This window comes from Taudactylus pleione, unplaced genomic scaffold, assembly GCF_031769625.1.
Source record: "Taudactylus pleione unplaced genomic scaffold, aTauple2 ptg000661l, whole genome shotgun sequence".
Taxonomy (NCBI): domain Eukaryota; kingdom Metazoa; phylum Chordata; class Amphibia; order Anura; family Myobatrachidae; genus Taudactylus; species Taudactylus pleione.
In genome coordinates, this window is record NW_028285063.1 from 684,049 (window position 1) to 700,700 (window position 16,652).

The following is a 16,652-nucleotide window of genomic DNA, read 5'->3' on the forward strand; positions in this document are numbered from 1 at the left end:
ATGTGTCAGTGAGTAATGATTACACCTGTGCTCCTGCTGGGTGACCTGGGAAATGTGTCAGTGAGTAATGAATACACCTGTGTACCTGCTGGGTGACCTGGGAAATGTGTCAGTGAGTAATGATTACACCTGTGCACCTGCTGGGTGACCTGGGAAATGTGTCAGTGAGTAATGATTACACCTGTGCAGCTGCTGGTGACCTGGGAAATGTGTCAATGAGTAATGAATACACCTGTGCACCTGCTGGGTGACCTGGGAAATGTGTCAGTGAGTAATGATTACACCTGTGCACCTGCTGGATGACCTGGGAAATGTGTCAGTGAGTAATGATTACACCTGTGCTCCTGCTGGGTGACCTGGGAAATGTGTCAGTGAGTAATGATTACACCTGTGCTCCTGCTGGGTGACCTGGGAAATGTGTCAGTGAGTAATGATTACACCTGTGCTCTTGCTGGGTGACCTGGGAAATGTGTCAGTGAGTAATGAATACACCTGTGCTCCTGCTGTGTGACCTGGGAAATGTGTCAGTGAGTAATGATTACACCTGTGCACCTGCTGGGTGACCTGGGAAATGTGTCAGTGAGTAATGATTACACCTGTGCACCTGCTGGGTGACCTGGGAAATGTGTCAGTGAGTAATGATTACACCTGTGCTCCTGCTGGGAGACCTGGGAAATGGGTCAGTGAGTAATGATTACACCTGTGTACCTGCTGGGTGACCTGGGAAATGTGTCAGTGAGTAATGATTACACCTGTGCACCTGCTGGGAGACCTGGGAAATGGGTCAGTGAGTAATGATTACACCTGTGTACCTGCTGGGTGACCTGGGAAATGGGTCAGTGAGTAATGAGTACACCTGTGCACCTGCTGGGAGACCTGGGAAATGGGTCAGTGAGTAATGAGTACACCTGTGTACCTGCTGGGAGACCTGGGAAATGTGTCAGTGAGTAATGAGTACACCTGTGCACCTGCTGGGAGACCTGGGAAATGGGTCAGTGAGTAATGATTACACCTGTGCACCTGCTGGGTGACCTGGGAAATGTGTCCGTGAGTAATAAATACACCTGTGCACCTGCTGGGTGACCTGGGAAATGTGTCAGTGAGTAATGATTACACCTGTGCACCTGCTGGGTGACCTGGGAAATGTGTCAGTGAGTAATGAATACACCTGTGTACCTGCTGGGTGACCTGGGAAATGTATCAGTGAGTAATGATTACACCTGTGCAGCTGCTGGTGACCTGGGAAATGTGTCAGTGATTAATGTCTACACCTGTGCACCTGCTGGGTGACCTGGGAAATGTATCAGTGAGTAATGATTACACCTGTGCTCCTCCTGGTGACCTGGGAAATGTGTCAGTGAGTAATGATTACACCTGTGCTCCTGCTGGGTGACCTGGGAAATGTGTCAGTGAGTAATGATTACACCTGTGCTCCTGCTGGGTGACCTGGGAAATGTGTCAGTGAGTAATGAATACACCTGTGTACCTGCTGGGTGACCTGCAAAATGTGTCAGTGAGTAATGATTACACCTGTGCAGCTGCTGGTGACCTGGGAAATGTGTCAGTGAGTAATGACTACACCTGTGCACCTGCTGGGTGACCTGGGAAATGTGTCAGTGAGTAATGATTACACCTGTGCTCCTGCTGGGTGACCTGGGAAATGTGTCAGTGAGTAATGAATACACCTGTGTACCTGCTGGGTGACCTGCAAAATGTGTCAGTGAGTAATGATTACACCTGTGCTCCTGCTGGGTGACCTGGGAAATGTGTCAGTGAGTAATGACTACACCTGTGCACCTGCTGGGTGACCTGGGAAATGTGTCAGTGAGTAATGATTACACCTGTGCACCTGCTGGGTGACCTGGGAAATGTGTCAGTGAGTAATGAATACACCTGTGTACCTGCTGGGTGACCTGGGAAATGTATCAGTGAGTAATGATTACACCTGTGCAGCTGCTGGTGACCTGGGAAATGTGTCAGTGAGTAATGACTACACCTGTGCACCTGCTGGGTGACCTGGGAAATGTACCAGTGAGTAATGATTACACCTGTGCTCCTCCTGGTGACCTGGGAAATGTGTCAGTGAGTAATGATTACACCTGTGCTCCTGCTGGGTGACCTGGGAAATGTGTCAGTGAGTAATGAATACACCTGTGTACCTGCTGGGTGACCTGGGAAATGTGTCAGTGAGTAATGATTACACCTGTGCACCTGCTGGGTGACCTGGGAAATGTGTCAGTGAGTAATGATTACACCTGTGCAGCTGCTGGTGACCTGGGAAATGTGTCAATGAGTAATGAATACACCTGTGCACCTGCTGGGTGACCTGTGAAATGTGTCAGTGAGTAATGATTACACCTGTGCACCTGCTGGATGACCTGGGAAATGTGTCAGTGAGTAATGATTACACCTGTGCTCCTGCTGGGTGACCTGGGAAATGTGTCAGTGAGTAATGATTACACCTGTGCTCCTGCTGGGTGACCTGGGAAATGTGTCAGTGAGTAATGATTACACCTGTGCTCCTGCTGGGTGACCTGGGAAATGTGTCAGTGAGTAATGAATACACCTGTGTACCTGCTGGGTGACCTGGGAAATGTGTCAGTGAGTAATGATTACACATGTGCTCCTGCTGGGTGACCTGGGAAATGTGTCAGTCAGTAATGATTACACCTGTGCAGCTGCTGGTGACTTGGGAATGTGTCAGTCAGTAATGACTACACCTGTGCAGCTGCTGGTGACCTGGGAAATGTGTCAGTGAGTAATGAATACACCTGTGTACCTGCTGGGTGACCTGGGAAATGTGTCAGTGAGTAATGATTACACCTGTGCACCTGCTGGGAGACCTGGGAAATGGGTCAGTGAGTAATGATTACACCTGTGTACCTGCTGGGTGACCTGGGAAATGTGTCAGTGAGTAATGAGTACACCTGTGCACCTGCTGGGAGACCTGGGAAATGGGTCAGTGAGTAATGATTACACCTGTGCACCTGCTGGGTGACCTGGGAAATGTGTCAGTGAGTAATAAATACACCTGTGCACCTGCTGGGTGACCTGGGAAATGTGTCAGTGAGTAATGAATACACCTGTGTACCTGCTGGGTGACCTGGGAAATATGTCAGTGAGTAATGATTACACCTGTGCACCTGCTGGGTGACCTGGGAAATGTGTCAGTGAGTAATGAATACACCTGTGTACCTGCTGGGTGACCTGGGAAATGTATCAGTGAGTAATGATTACACCTGTGCAGCTGCTGGTGACCTGGGAAATGTGTCAGTGATTAATGTCTACACCTGTGCACCTGCTGGGTGACCTGGGAAATGTATCAGTGAGTAATGATTACACCTGTGCTCCTCCTGGTGACCTGGGAAATGTGTCAGTGAGTAATGATTACACCTGTGCTCCTGCTGGGTGACCTGGGAAATGTGTCAGTGAGTAATGATTACACCTGTGCTCCTGCTGGGTGACCTGGGAAATGTGTCAGTGAGTAATGAATACACCTGTGTACCTGCTGGGTGACCTGCAAAATGTGTCAGTGAGTAATGATTACACCTGTGCAGCTGCTGGTGACCTGGGAAATGTGTCAGTGAGTAATGACTACACCTGTGCACCTGCTGGGTGACCTGGGAAATGGGTCAGTGAGTAATGATTACACCTGTGCACCTGCTGGGTGACCTGGGAAATGTGTCAGTGAGTAATGAATACACCTGTGTACCTGCTGGGTGACCTGGGAAATGTATCAGTGAGTAATGATTACACCTGTGCAGCTGCTGGTGACCTGGGAAATGTGTCAGTGAGTAATGACTACACCTGTGCACCTGCTGGGTGACCTGGGAAATGTACCAGTGAGTAATGATTACACCTGTGCTCCTCCTGGTGACCTGGGAAATGTGTCAGTGAGTAATGATTACACCTGTGCTCCTGCTGGGGAGGGGAAATGTGTCAGTGAGTAATGATTACACCTGTGCTCCTGCTGGGTGACCTGGGAAATGTGTCAGTGAGTAATGAATACACCTGTGTACCTGCTGGGTGACCTGGGAAATGTGTCAGTGAGTAATGATTACACCTGTGCACCTGCTGGGTGACCTGGGAAATGTGTCAGTGAGTAATGATTACACCTGTGCAGCTGCTGGTGACCTGGAAATGTGTCAATGAGTAATGAATACACCTGTGCACCTGCTGGGTGACCTGGGAAATGTGTCAGTGAGTAATGAGTACACCTGTGCACCTGCTGGGTGACCTGGGAAATGTGTCAGTGAGTAATGAGTACACCTGTGCACCTGCTGGGAGACCTGGGAAATGGGTCAGTGAGTAATGTCTACACCTGTGCACCTGCTGGGGAGGGGGAATGTGTCAGTCAGTAATGATTATACAAAATCACAGTTGCGATAGCATTAGCGTCCATCTCTGGCCTATAGTCCTATCTGAGGACTGCAAGCTTTCAGGATATGTACTCTGTAGCGATCGCCATTAGCAGCGCAGATAACTGCTGGAAAGGAAGTAGCATGTGCAGATCGCTCGGCTGTCCTCGTGCGCTCCTCCTGTCTGACTAATTTCATGCATTTGCTGAAACCTCACTCAGGGAAAGAACATGGATGTGAGCTGATAGCAAGCAGCAATAGAAAATACAAGCGTTTAAGTCATGGCCAGGGCTGCCTCTTATCGGCACTCTCCTGGCATGTCTGTATTGATAAATCCATCTTATCGGCACTCTCATGGAATGTCTGTATTGATAAATCCATCTTATCAGCACTCTCATGGAATGTCTGTATTGATAAACCCATCTTATCGGCACTCTCCTGGCATGTCTGTATTGATAAATCCATCTTATCAGCACTCTCCTGGCATGTCTGTATTGATAAATCCATCTTATCGGCACTCTCCTGGCATGTCTGTATTGATAAATCCATCTTATCGGCACTCTCCTGGCATGTCTTTATTGATAAATCCATCTTATCAGCACTCTCCTGGCATGTCTGTATTGATAAACCGCTGACAAAGGCATCTCTAGTTGCTACGATTAGTGATGATAACATTTGGTCCATCCTCTTAGTAGCACCTGGATACAGTGTGTGAGATAGTGGGAGGATATAATACCATGTACAAGGCCTGGATACATTGTGTGATAGTGGGGGACATAATACCATGTACAGGGCCTGGATACAGTGTGTGAGATAGTGGGGGATATATAGTACCATGTACAGGGCCTGGATACAGTGTGTGAGATAGTGGGGGGATATAATACCATGTACAGGGCCTGGATACAGTGTGTGAGATAGTGGGGGACATAATACCATGTACAGGGCCTGGATACAGTGTGTGATAGTGGGGGACATAATACCATGTACAGGGCCTGGATACAGTGTGTGATAGTGGGGGACATAATACCATGTACAGGGCCTGGATACAGTGTGTGATAGTGGGGGACATAATACCATGTACAGGGCCTGGATACAGTGTGTGAGATAGTGGGGGGATATAATACCATGTACAGGGCCTGGATACAGTGTGTGAGATAGTGGGGGGATATAATACCATGTACATGGCCTGGATACAGTGTGTGATAGTGGGGGACATAATACCATGTACAGGGCCTGGATACAGTGTGTGAGATAGTGGGGGGATATAATACCATGTACAGGGCCTGGATACAGTGTGTGTTAGTGGGGGATATAATACCATGTACAGGGCCTGGATACAGTGTGTGAGATAGTGGGGGATATAATACCATGTACAGGGCCTGGATACAGTGTGAGATAGTTGGGGGATATAATACCATGTACAGGGCCTGGATACAGTGTGTGAGATAGTGGGGGATATAATACCATGTACAGGGCCTGGATACAGTGTGTGAGATAGTTGGGGGATATAATACCATGTACAGGGCCTGGATACAGTGTGTGAGATAGTGGGGGATATATAGTACCATGTACAGGGCCTGGATACAGTGAGTGATAGTGGGGGATATAATACCATGACCATGGCCTGGAAACACTGTGTGTGATAGTGGGGGATATGATACCATGTACAGGGCCTGGATACAGTGTGTGATAGTGGGGGATATAATACCATGTACAGGGCCTGGATACATTGTGTGATAGTGGGGGACATAATACCATGTACAGGGCCTGGATACAGTGTGTGAGATAGTGGGGGGATATAATACCATGTACAGGGCCTGGATACAGTGTGTGATAGTGGGGGACATAATACCATGTACAGGGCCTGGATACAGTGTGTGAGATAGTGGGGGATATATTACCATGTACAGGGCCTGGATACATTGTGTGATAGTGGGGGACATAATACCATGTACAGGGCCTGGATACAGTGTGTGAGATAGTGGGGGGATATAATACCATGTACAGGGCCTGGATACAGTGTGTGATAGTGGGGGACATAATACCATGTACAGGGCCTGGATACAGTGTGTGAGATAGTGGGGGGATATAATACCATGTACAGGGCCTGGATACAGTGTGTGATAGTGGGGGACATAATACCATGTACAGGGCCTGGATACATTGTCTGACATTTGGTCCATGATAAATATGCCCCATCCTCTTAGTAGCACCTGGAGGGTAGAGTTGGAGAGTTTGCTAACCATGTCTGTTTATTATTGTAGGTCTGCGAGGAGAACAAGGTAAGACATTTCATAATTCTGTAATGTTATTTTCAGAGACAGTAAAGTGTTCATGATCATTAAAGACTATATAAATGGAAACAGTATATGAAAATGTATTACCAGTAATCTGTACCCAGAAAATCATCTACCAGAAAAGCCACAGACCCAATGCACTGGAGATGTATATTAGCAATCACCGATAACAGAGATAAACACCTGAACACTGCTACATATTACATGACATGTTCTAGAGATTAGCCCTTAACACTGTTATTATTATCCTTTATTTATATGGCGCCACAGAGGTTCCGCAGCACCTTACACACTACATAAATGAGCACACAAGAAAAAACAGTAATAGTAACACAAAACAATGCAGGACAAGGACATGGCGTATACACATAGCTGTATACCACAAGCAGCAGGGCATAAGCAACCAGGTGTTAGGTGCCAATTGGGGAGTTAGGAGTACATGATACTATAAGTAAGGGAGGAAATCACATGAGGGATGAGGGCCCTGCTCGTAAGAGCTTACATTCTAGGGGGGTGCAGACAGCGAGGGGCAACACAGACGGGGTACATAGTGAGGAAGGAGCATGGAGCAGTGGGGTAGGATATGTGCTGCGGAATGTGTATAAGATGACCTGATGTTATGTGAAACTTAGGTCTTTCATCTCTATGACAGAAAATAGATTATGTTTTGTTATTTACATGAGAAATGTACAAAATACAGTTGTAGCACTTTAATTATTGTATGTTACATTTTAACATCTAAATACATCCAGCTAAGAATGGAGCTAAAATGGGCCTGGACATCCTAATACAGTAGTGAATACTTTAGTCCCAGCTGCTGGGTGCTATGCCATGCTCCTGTGAGTGGGGGCATCTTACATGCTAGACCTACCCACAAATGGGTGCAGCCATGCCCACCATACTGTGGTCCCATAGAATGTTGCTGTACCAGGGCCCAGAAAATCTCTTGGCAGCCCTGTAGATGACCGGCAGAACCAGGAGGGAATGGGGCTTAGTGGTGGGGTAACAAGGCCATGGAGGGAGGGAGGTGACAGGCAGAACCAGGAGGGAATGGGGCTTAGTGGTGGGTTAACAAGGCCATGGAGGGAGGGAGGTGACAGGCAGAACCAGGAGGGAGTGGGGCTTAGTGGTGGGGTAACAAGGCCATGGAGGGAGGGAGGTGACAGGCAGAGGCATGAGGGAATGGGGCTTAGTGGTGGGGTAACAAGGCCATGGAGGGAGGGAGGTGACAGGCAGAGGCAGGAGGGAATGGGGCTTAGTGGTGGGGTAACAAGGCCATGGAGGGAGGGAGGTGACAGGCAGAGGCATGAGGGAATGGGGCTTAGTGGTGGGGTAACAAGGCCATGGAGGGAGGGAGGTGACAGGCAGAACCAGGAGGGAATGGGGCTTAGTGGTGGGGTAACAAGGCCATGGAGGGAGGGAGGTGACAGGCAGAACCAGGAGGGAATGGGGCTTAGTGGTGGGATAACAAGGCCATGGAGGGAGGGAGGTGACAGGCAGAACCAGGAGGGAATGGGGCTTAGTGGTGGGTTAACAAGGCCATGGAGGGAGGGAGGTGACAGGCAGAACCAGGAGGGAGTGGGGCTTAGTGGTGGGGTAACAAGGCCATGGAGGGAGGGAGGTGACAGGCAGAGGCATGAGGGAATGGGGCTTAGTGGTGGGGTAACAAGGCCATGGAGGGAGGTGACAGGCAGAGGCAGGAGGGAATGGGGCTTTGTGGTGGGGTAACAAGGCCATGGAGGGAGGGAGGTGACAGGCAGAGGCATGAGGGAATGGGGCTTAGTGGTGGAGTAACAAGGCCATGGAGGGAGGGAGGTGACAGGCAGAACCAGGAGGGAATGGGGCTTAGTGGTGGGGTAACAAGGCCATGGAGGGAGGGAGGTGACAGGCAGAGGCAGGAGGGAATGGGGCTGTGGTGAGGTAACAAGGCCATGGAGGGAGGTGACAGGCAGAACCAGGAGGGAGTGAGGCTTAGTGGTGGGGTAACAAGGCCATGGAGGGAGGGAGGTGACAGGCAGAACCAGGAGGGAATGGGGCTTAGTGGTGGGGTAACAAGGTCATGGAGGGAGGGAGGTGACAGGCAGAGGCAGGAGGGAATGGGGATTAGTGGTGGGGTAACAAGGCCATGGAGGGAGGGAGGTGACAGGCAGAGGCAGGAGGGAATGGGGCTTAGTGGTGAGGTAACAAGGCCATGGAGGGAGGTGACAGGCAGAACCAGGAGGGAGTGGGGCTTAGTGGTGGGGTAACAAGGCCATGGAGGGAGGGAGGTGACAGGCAGTACCAGGAGGGAATGGGGCTTAGTGGTGGGGTAACAAGGCCATGGAGGGAGGGAGGTGACAGGCAGAGGCAGGAGGGAATGGGGCTTAGTGGTGGGGTAACAAGGCCATGGAGGGAGGGAGGTGACAGGCAGAACCAGGAGAGAATGGGGATTAGTGGTGGGGTAACAAGGCCATGGAGGGAGGGAGGTGACAGGCAGAGACAGGAGGGAATGGGGCTTAGTGGTGAGGTAACAAGGCCATGGAGGGAGGGAGGTGACAGGCAGAACCAGGAGGGAATGGGGCTTAGTAGTGGGGTAACAAGGCCATGGAGGAGGGGAGGTGGTTGAGAGTGGAGGAACATGAAAGGTGTGGGAAAGAAACAGAGGGTTGGAAGGGAGACTGATGAGAGAAAATAGGGGAAACAGCAAGTGGAGGAGACAAGAGGGGGAGGATAGAGATGGATAATGTAGAGGATTATGTGGGCACTGAATAAGGGGGGTGGTTGAAGAAAGGGCGTTCATGCTGCGGACGAGGTAGGTGAGATGAAGACTGTACTGGAGGCTGTGTGATGTGGAGGCTGTGTGATGTGGAGGCTGTGTGATGTGGAGGCTGTGTGATTAGGGACAGTGTGATGTAGGGACTGTGTGATGTGGGGACAGTGTAATGTGTGATGTAGGGACAGTGTGATGTGTGATGTGGGAACAGTGTGATGTGTGATGTGGGGACAGTGTGATGTGGAGGCTGTGTGATGTAGGGACAGTGTGATGTAGGGACAGTGTGATGTAGGGACAGTGTGATGTAGGGACAGTGTGATGTGGAGGCTGTGTGATGTAGGGACAGTGTGATGTGTGATGTAGGCACAGTGTGATGTAGGGACAGTGTGATGTGTGATGTAGGGACAGTGTGATGTGTAGGTTGTGTGATGTGTAGGTTGTGTGATGTGTGATGTAGTTACTGTGTGATGTACCTGCAACGTACAAGCAGTGAGTGCAGTAAGGAGATTCCTGGATATACATACAGCAGCAGATAGGGGAGTACCTGCTATGTATAAGCAGTGAGTGCAGTAAGGGGATTCCTGGATATACATACAGCAGCAGATAGGGGAGTACCTGCAATGTACAAGCAGTGAGTGCAGTAAGGAGATTCCTGGATATACATACAGCAGCAGATAGGGGAGTACTAGCAATGTACAAGCAGTGAGCGCAGTAAGGAGATTCCTGGATATACATAGAGCAGCAGATAGGGGAGTACCTGCAATGTACAAGCAGTGAGCGCTGTAAGGAGATTCCTGGATATACATACAGCAGCAGATAGGGGAGTACTTGCAATGTACAAGCAGTGAGTGCAGTAAGGAGATTCCTGGATATACATACAGCAGCAGATAGGGGAGTACCTGCAATGTACAAGCAGTGAGTGCAGTATGGAGACTCCTGGATATACATACAGCAGCAGATAGGGGAGTACCTGTAATGTACAAGCAGTGAGCGCAGTAAGGAGATTCCTGGATATACATACAGCAGCAGATAGGGGAGTACCTGCAATGTACAAGCAGTGAGCGCTGTAAGGAGATTCCTGGATATACATACAGCAGCAGATAGGGGAGTACTTGCAATGTACAAGCAGTGAGTGCAGTAAGGAGATTCCTGGATATACATACAGCAGCAGATAGGGGAGTACCTGCAATGTACAAGCAGTGAGTGCAGTATGGAGACTCCTGGATATACATACAGCAGCAGATAGGGGAGTACCTGCAATGTACAAGCAGTGAGTGCAGTAAGGAGATTCCTGGATATACATACAGCAGCAGATAGGGGAGTACCTGCAATGTACAAGCAGCGAGTGCAGTAAGGAGATTCCTGGATATACATACAGCAGCAGATAGGGGAGTACATGCAATGTACAAGCAGTGAGTGCAGTAAGGAGTTTCCTGGATATACATACAGCAGCAGATAGGGGAGTACCTGCAATATACAAGCAGTGAGTGCAGTAAGGAGATTCCTGGACATACATACAGCAGCAGATAGGGGAGTACCTGCAATGTACAAGCAGTGAGTGCAGTAAGGAGATTCCTGGATATACATACAGCAGCAGATAGGGGAGTACCTGCAATGTACAAGCAGCGAGTGCAGTAAGGAGATTCCTGGATATACATACAGCAGCAGATAGGGGAGTACCTGCAATGTACAAGCAGTGAGTGCAGTAAGGAGATTCCTGGATATACATACAGCAGCAGATAGGGGAGTATATGCAATGTACAAGCAGTGAGTGCAGTAAGGAGTATCCTGGATATACACACAGCAGCAGATAGGGGAGTACTAGCAATGTACAAGCAGTGAGTGCAGTAAGGAGTATCCTGGATATACATACAGCAGCAGATAGGGGAGTACCTGCAATGTACAAGCAGTGAGTGCAGTAAGGAGATTCCTGGATATTCATACAGCAGCAGATAGGGGAGTACCTGCAATGTACAAGCAGTGAGTGCAGTAAGGAGATACCTGGATATACATACAGCAGCAGATAGGGGAGTACCTGCAATGTACAAGCAGTGAGTGCAGTAAAGAGTTTCCTGGATATACATACAGCAGCAGATAGGGGAGTACTGGCAATGTACAAGCAGTGAGTGCAGTAAAGAGTTTCCTGGATATACATACAGCAGCAGATAGGGGAGTAATGCAATGTACAAGCAGTGAGTGCAGTAAGGAGATTCCTGGATATACACACAGCAGCAGATAGGGGAGTACCTGCAATGTACAAGCAGTGAGAGCAGTAAGGAGATTCCTGGATATTCATACAGCAGCAGATAGGGGAGTACTAGCAATGTACAAGCAGTGAGTGCAGTAAGGAGTATCCTGGATATACATACAGCAGCAGATAGGGGAGTACCTGCAATGTACAAGCAGTGAGTGCAGCAAGGAGTATCCTGGATATATATACAGCAGCAGATAGGGGAGTACCTGCAATGTACAAGCAGTGATTGCAGTAAGGAGATTCCTGGATATACACACAGCAGCAGATAGGGGAGTACCTGCAATGTACAAGCAGTGAGTGCAGTAAGGGGATTCCTGGATATACATACAGCAGCAGATAGGGGAGTACCTGCAATGTATAAGCAGTGAGTGCAGTAAGGAGATTCCTGGATATACATACAGCAGCAGATAGGGGAGTACCTGCAATGTACAAGCAGTGAGTGTAGTAAGGAGATTCCTGGATATACATACAGCAGCAGATAGGGGAGTACCTGCAATGTACAGGCAGTGAGTGCAGTAAGGAGATTCCTGGATATAAATATAGCAGCAGATAGGGGAGTACTTGCCATGTACAAGCAGTGAGTGCAGTAAGGAGATTCCTGGATATACATACAGCAGCAGATAGGGGAGTACCTGCAATGTACAAGCAGTGAGTGCAGTAAGGAGATTCCTGGATATACATACAGCAGCAGATAGGGGAGTACTAGCAATGTACAAGCAGTGAGTGCAGTAAGGAGTTTCCTGGATATACATACAGCAGCAGATAGGGGAGTATATGCTATGTACAAGCAGCGAGTGCAGTAAGGAGATTCCTGGATATACATACAGCAGCAGATAGGGGAGTACCTGCAATGTACAAGCAGCGAGTGCAGTAAGGAGATTCCTGGATATACATACAGCAGCAGATAGGGGAGAACCTGCAATGTACAAGCAGCGAGTGCAGTAAGGAGATTCCTGGATATACATACAGCAGCAGATAGGGGAGTACCTGCAATGTACATGCAGTGGGTGCAGTAAGGAGATTCCTGTATATACATACAGCAGCAGATAGGGGAGTACCTGCAATGTACAAGCAGGGAGTGCAGTATGGAGATTCCTGGATATACATACAGCAGCAGATAGGGGAGTACCTGCAATGTACAAGCAGTGAGTGCAGTAAGGAGATTCCTGGATATACATACAGCAGCAGATAGGGGAGTACCTGCAATGTACAAGCAGTGAGTGCAGTAAGGAGATTCCTGGATATACATACAGCAGCAGATAGGGGAGTACCTGCAATGTACAAGCAGTGAGTGCAGTAAGGAGATTCCTGGATATACATACAGCAGCAGATAGGGGAGTACTAGCAATGTACAAGCAGTGAGTGCAGTAAGGAGATTCCTGGATATACATACAGCAGCAGATAGGGGAGTACCTGCAATGTACAAGCAGTGAGTGCAGTAAGGAGATTCCTGGATATACATACAGCAGCAGATAGGGGAGTACATGCAATGTACAAGCAGCGAGTGCAGTAAGGAGATTCCTGGATATACATACAGCAGCAGATAGGGGTGTACCTGCAATGTACAAGCAGCGAGTGCAGTAAGGAGATTCCTGGATATACATACAGCAGCAGATAGGGGAGTACCTGCAATGTACAAGCAGTGAGTGCAGTAAGGAGATTCCTGGATATACATACAGCAGCAGATAGGGGAGTACCTGCAATGTACAAGCAGCGAGTGCAGTAAGGAGATTCCTGGATATACATACAGCAGCAGATAGGGGAGTACCTGCAATGTACAAGCAGTGAGTGCAGTAAGGAGATTCCTGGATATACATACAGCAGCAGATAGGGGAGTACATGCAATGTACAAGCAGTGAGTGCAGTAAGGAGATTCCTGGATATACATACAGCAGCAGATAGGTGAGTACCTGCAATGTACAAGCAGTGAGTGCAGTAAGGACATTCCTGTATATACATACAGCAGCAGATAGGGGAATACCTGCAATGTATAAGCAGTGAGTGCAGTAAGGAGTATACTGGATATACATACAGCAGCAGATAGGGGAGTACCTGCAATGTACAAGCAGTGAGTGCAGTAAGGAGATTCCTGGATATACATACAGCAGCATATAGGGGAGTACCTGCAATGTACAAGCAGTGAGCGCAGTAAGGACATTCCTGTATATACATACAGCAGAAGATAGGGGAGTACTAGCAATGTACAAGCAGTGAGTGCAGTAAGGAGATTCCTGTATATACATACAGCAGCAGATAGGGGAGTACCTGCAATGTACAAGCAGTGAGCGCAGTAAGGACATTCCTGTATATACATACAGCAGCAGATAGGGGAGTACCTGCAATGTACAAGCAGTGAGCGCAGTAAGGACATTCCTGTATATACATACAGCAGCAGATAGGGGAGTACTAGCAATGTACAAGCAGTGAGTGCAGTAAGGAGATTCCTGGATATACATACAGCAGCAGATAGGGGAGTACCTGCAATGTACAAGCAGTGAGTGCAGTAAAGAGTTTCCTGGATATACATACAGCAGCAGATAGGGGAGTACCGGCAATGTACAAGCAGTGAGTGCAGTAAAGAGTTTCCTGGATATACATACAGCAGCAGATAGGGGAGTAATGCAATGTACAAGCAGTGAGTGCAGTAAGGAGATTCCTGGATATACACACAGCAGCAGATAGGGGAGTACCTGCAATGTACAAGCAGTGAGAGCAGTAAGGAGATTCCTGGATATTCATACAGCAGCAGATAGGGGAGTACTAGCAATGTACAAGCAGTGAGTGCAGTAAGGAGTATCCTGGATATACATACAGCAGCAGATAGGGGAGTACCTGCAATGTACAAGCAGTGAGTGCAGCAAGGAGTATCCTGGATATATATACAGCAGCAGATAGGGGAGTACCTGCAATGTACAAGCAGTGAGTGCAGTAAGGAGATTCCTTGATATACATACAGCAGCAGATAGAGGAGTACCTGCAATGTACAAGCAGTGATTGCAGTAAGGAGATTCCTGGATATACACACAGCAGCAGATAGGGGAGTACCTGCAATGTACAAGCAGTGAGTGCAGTAAGGGGATTCCTGGATATACATACAGCAGCAGATAGGGGAGTACCTGCAATGTATAAGCAGTGAGTGCAGTAAGGAGATTCCTGGATATACATACAGCAGCAGATAGAGGAGTACCTGCAATGTACAAGCAGTGAGTGTAGTAAGGAGATTCCTGGATATACATACAGCAGCAGATAGGGGAGTACCTGCAATGTACAGGCAGTGAGTGCAGTAAGGAGATTCCTGGATATAAATATAGCAGCAGATAGGGGAGTACTTGCAATGTACAAGCAGTGAGTGCAGTAAGGAGATTCCTGGATATACATACAGCAGCAGATAGGGGAGTACCTGCAATGTACAAGCAGTGAGTGCAGTAAGGAGATTCCTGGATATACATACAGCAGCAGATAGGGGAGTACTAGCAATGTACAAGCAGTGAGTGCAGTAAGGAGTTTCCTGGATATACATACAGCAGCAGATAGGGGAGTATATGCTATGTACAAGCAGCGAGTGCAGTAAGGAGATTCCTGGATATACATACAGCAGCAGATAGGGGAGTACCTGCAATGTACAAGCAGCGAGTGCAGTAAGGAGATTCCTGGATATACATACAGCAGCAGATAGGGGAGAACCTGCAATGTACAAGCAGCGAGTGCAGTAAGGAGATTCCTGGATATACATACAGCAGCAGATAGGGGAGTACCTGCAATGTACATGCAGTGGGTGCAGTAAGGAGATTCCTGTATATACATACAGCAGCAGATAGGGGAGTACCTGCAATGTACAAGCAGGGAGTGCAGTATGGAGATTCCTGGATATACATACAGCAGCAGATAGGGGAGTACCTGCAATGTACAAGCAGTGAGTGCAGTAAGGAGATTCTTGGATATACATACAGCAGCAGATAGGGGAGTACCTGCAATGTACAAGCAGTGAGTGCAGTAAGGAGATTCCTGGATATACATACAGCAGCAGATAGGGGAGTACCTGCAATGTACAAGCAGTGAGTGCAGTAAGGAGATTCCTGGATATACATACAGCAGCAGATAGGGGAGTACCTGCAATGTACAAGCAGTGAGTGCAGTAAGGAGATTCCTGGATATACATACAGCAGCAGATAGGGGAGTACTAGCAATGTACAAGCAGTGAGTGCAGTAAGGAGATTCCTGGATATACATACAGCAGCAGATAGGGGAGTACCTGCAATGTACAAGCAGTGAGTGCAGTAAGGAGATTCCTGGATATACATACAGCAGCAGATAGGGGAGTACATGCAATGTACAAGCAGCGAGTGCAGTAAGGAGATTCCTGGATATACATACAGCAGCAGATAGGGGTGTACCTGCAATGTACAAGCAGCGAGTGCAGTAAGGAGATTCCTGGATATACATACAGCAGCAGATAGGGGAGTACCTGCAATGTACAAGCAGTGAGTGCAGTAAGGAGATTCCTGGATATACATACAGCAGCAGATAGGGGAGTACCTGCAATGTACAAGCAGCGAGTGCAGTAAGGAGATTCCTGGATATACATACAGCAGCAGATAGGGGAGTACCTGCAATGTACAAGCAGTGAGTGCAGTAAGGAGATTCCTGGATATACATACAGCAGCAGATAGGGGAGTACATGCAATGTACAAGCAGTGAGTGCAGTAAGGAGATTCCTGGATATACATACAGCAGCAGATAGGGGAGTACCTGCAATGTACAAGCAGTGAGTGCAGTAAGGACATTCCTGTATATACATACAGCAGCAGATAGGGGAATACCTGCAATGTATAAGCAGTGAGTGCAGTAAGGAGTATACTGGATATACATACAGCAGCAGATAGGGGAGTACCTGCAATGTACAAGCAGTGAGTGCAGTAAGGAGATTCCTGGATATACATACAGCAGCATATAGGGGAGTACCTGCAATGTACAAGCAGTGAGCGCAGTAA

General features: G+C 48.3%; 1 protein-coding gene across 2 annotated transcripts in view; it reads left to right on the forward strand.

The window, feature by feature from the left end:
* Nucleotides 1–16,652, forward strand: part of EMILIN1 (elastin microfibril interfacer 1) — a 495,028-nt gene that overhangs the window by 375,673 nt on the left and 102,703 nt on the right. For both annotated transcript variants that reach the window (XM_088455577.1, XM_088455578.1), the window contains one exon: nucleotides 6,623–6,640. In XM_088455577.1, the coding sequence (XP_088311703.1) occupies nucleotides 6,623–6,640 (18 nt within the window). The remainder of the gene's footprint in view (nucleotides 1–6,622; nucleotides 6,641–16,652) is intronic.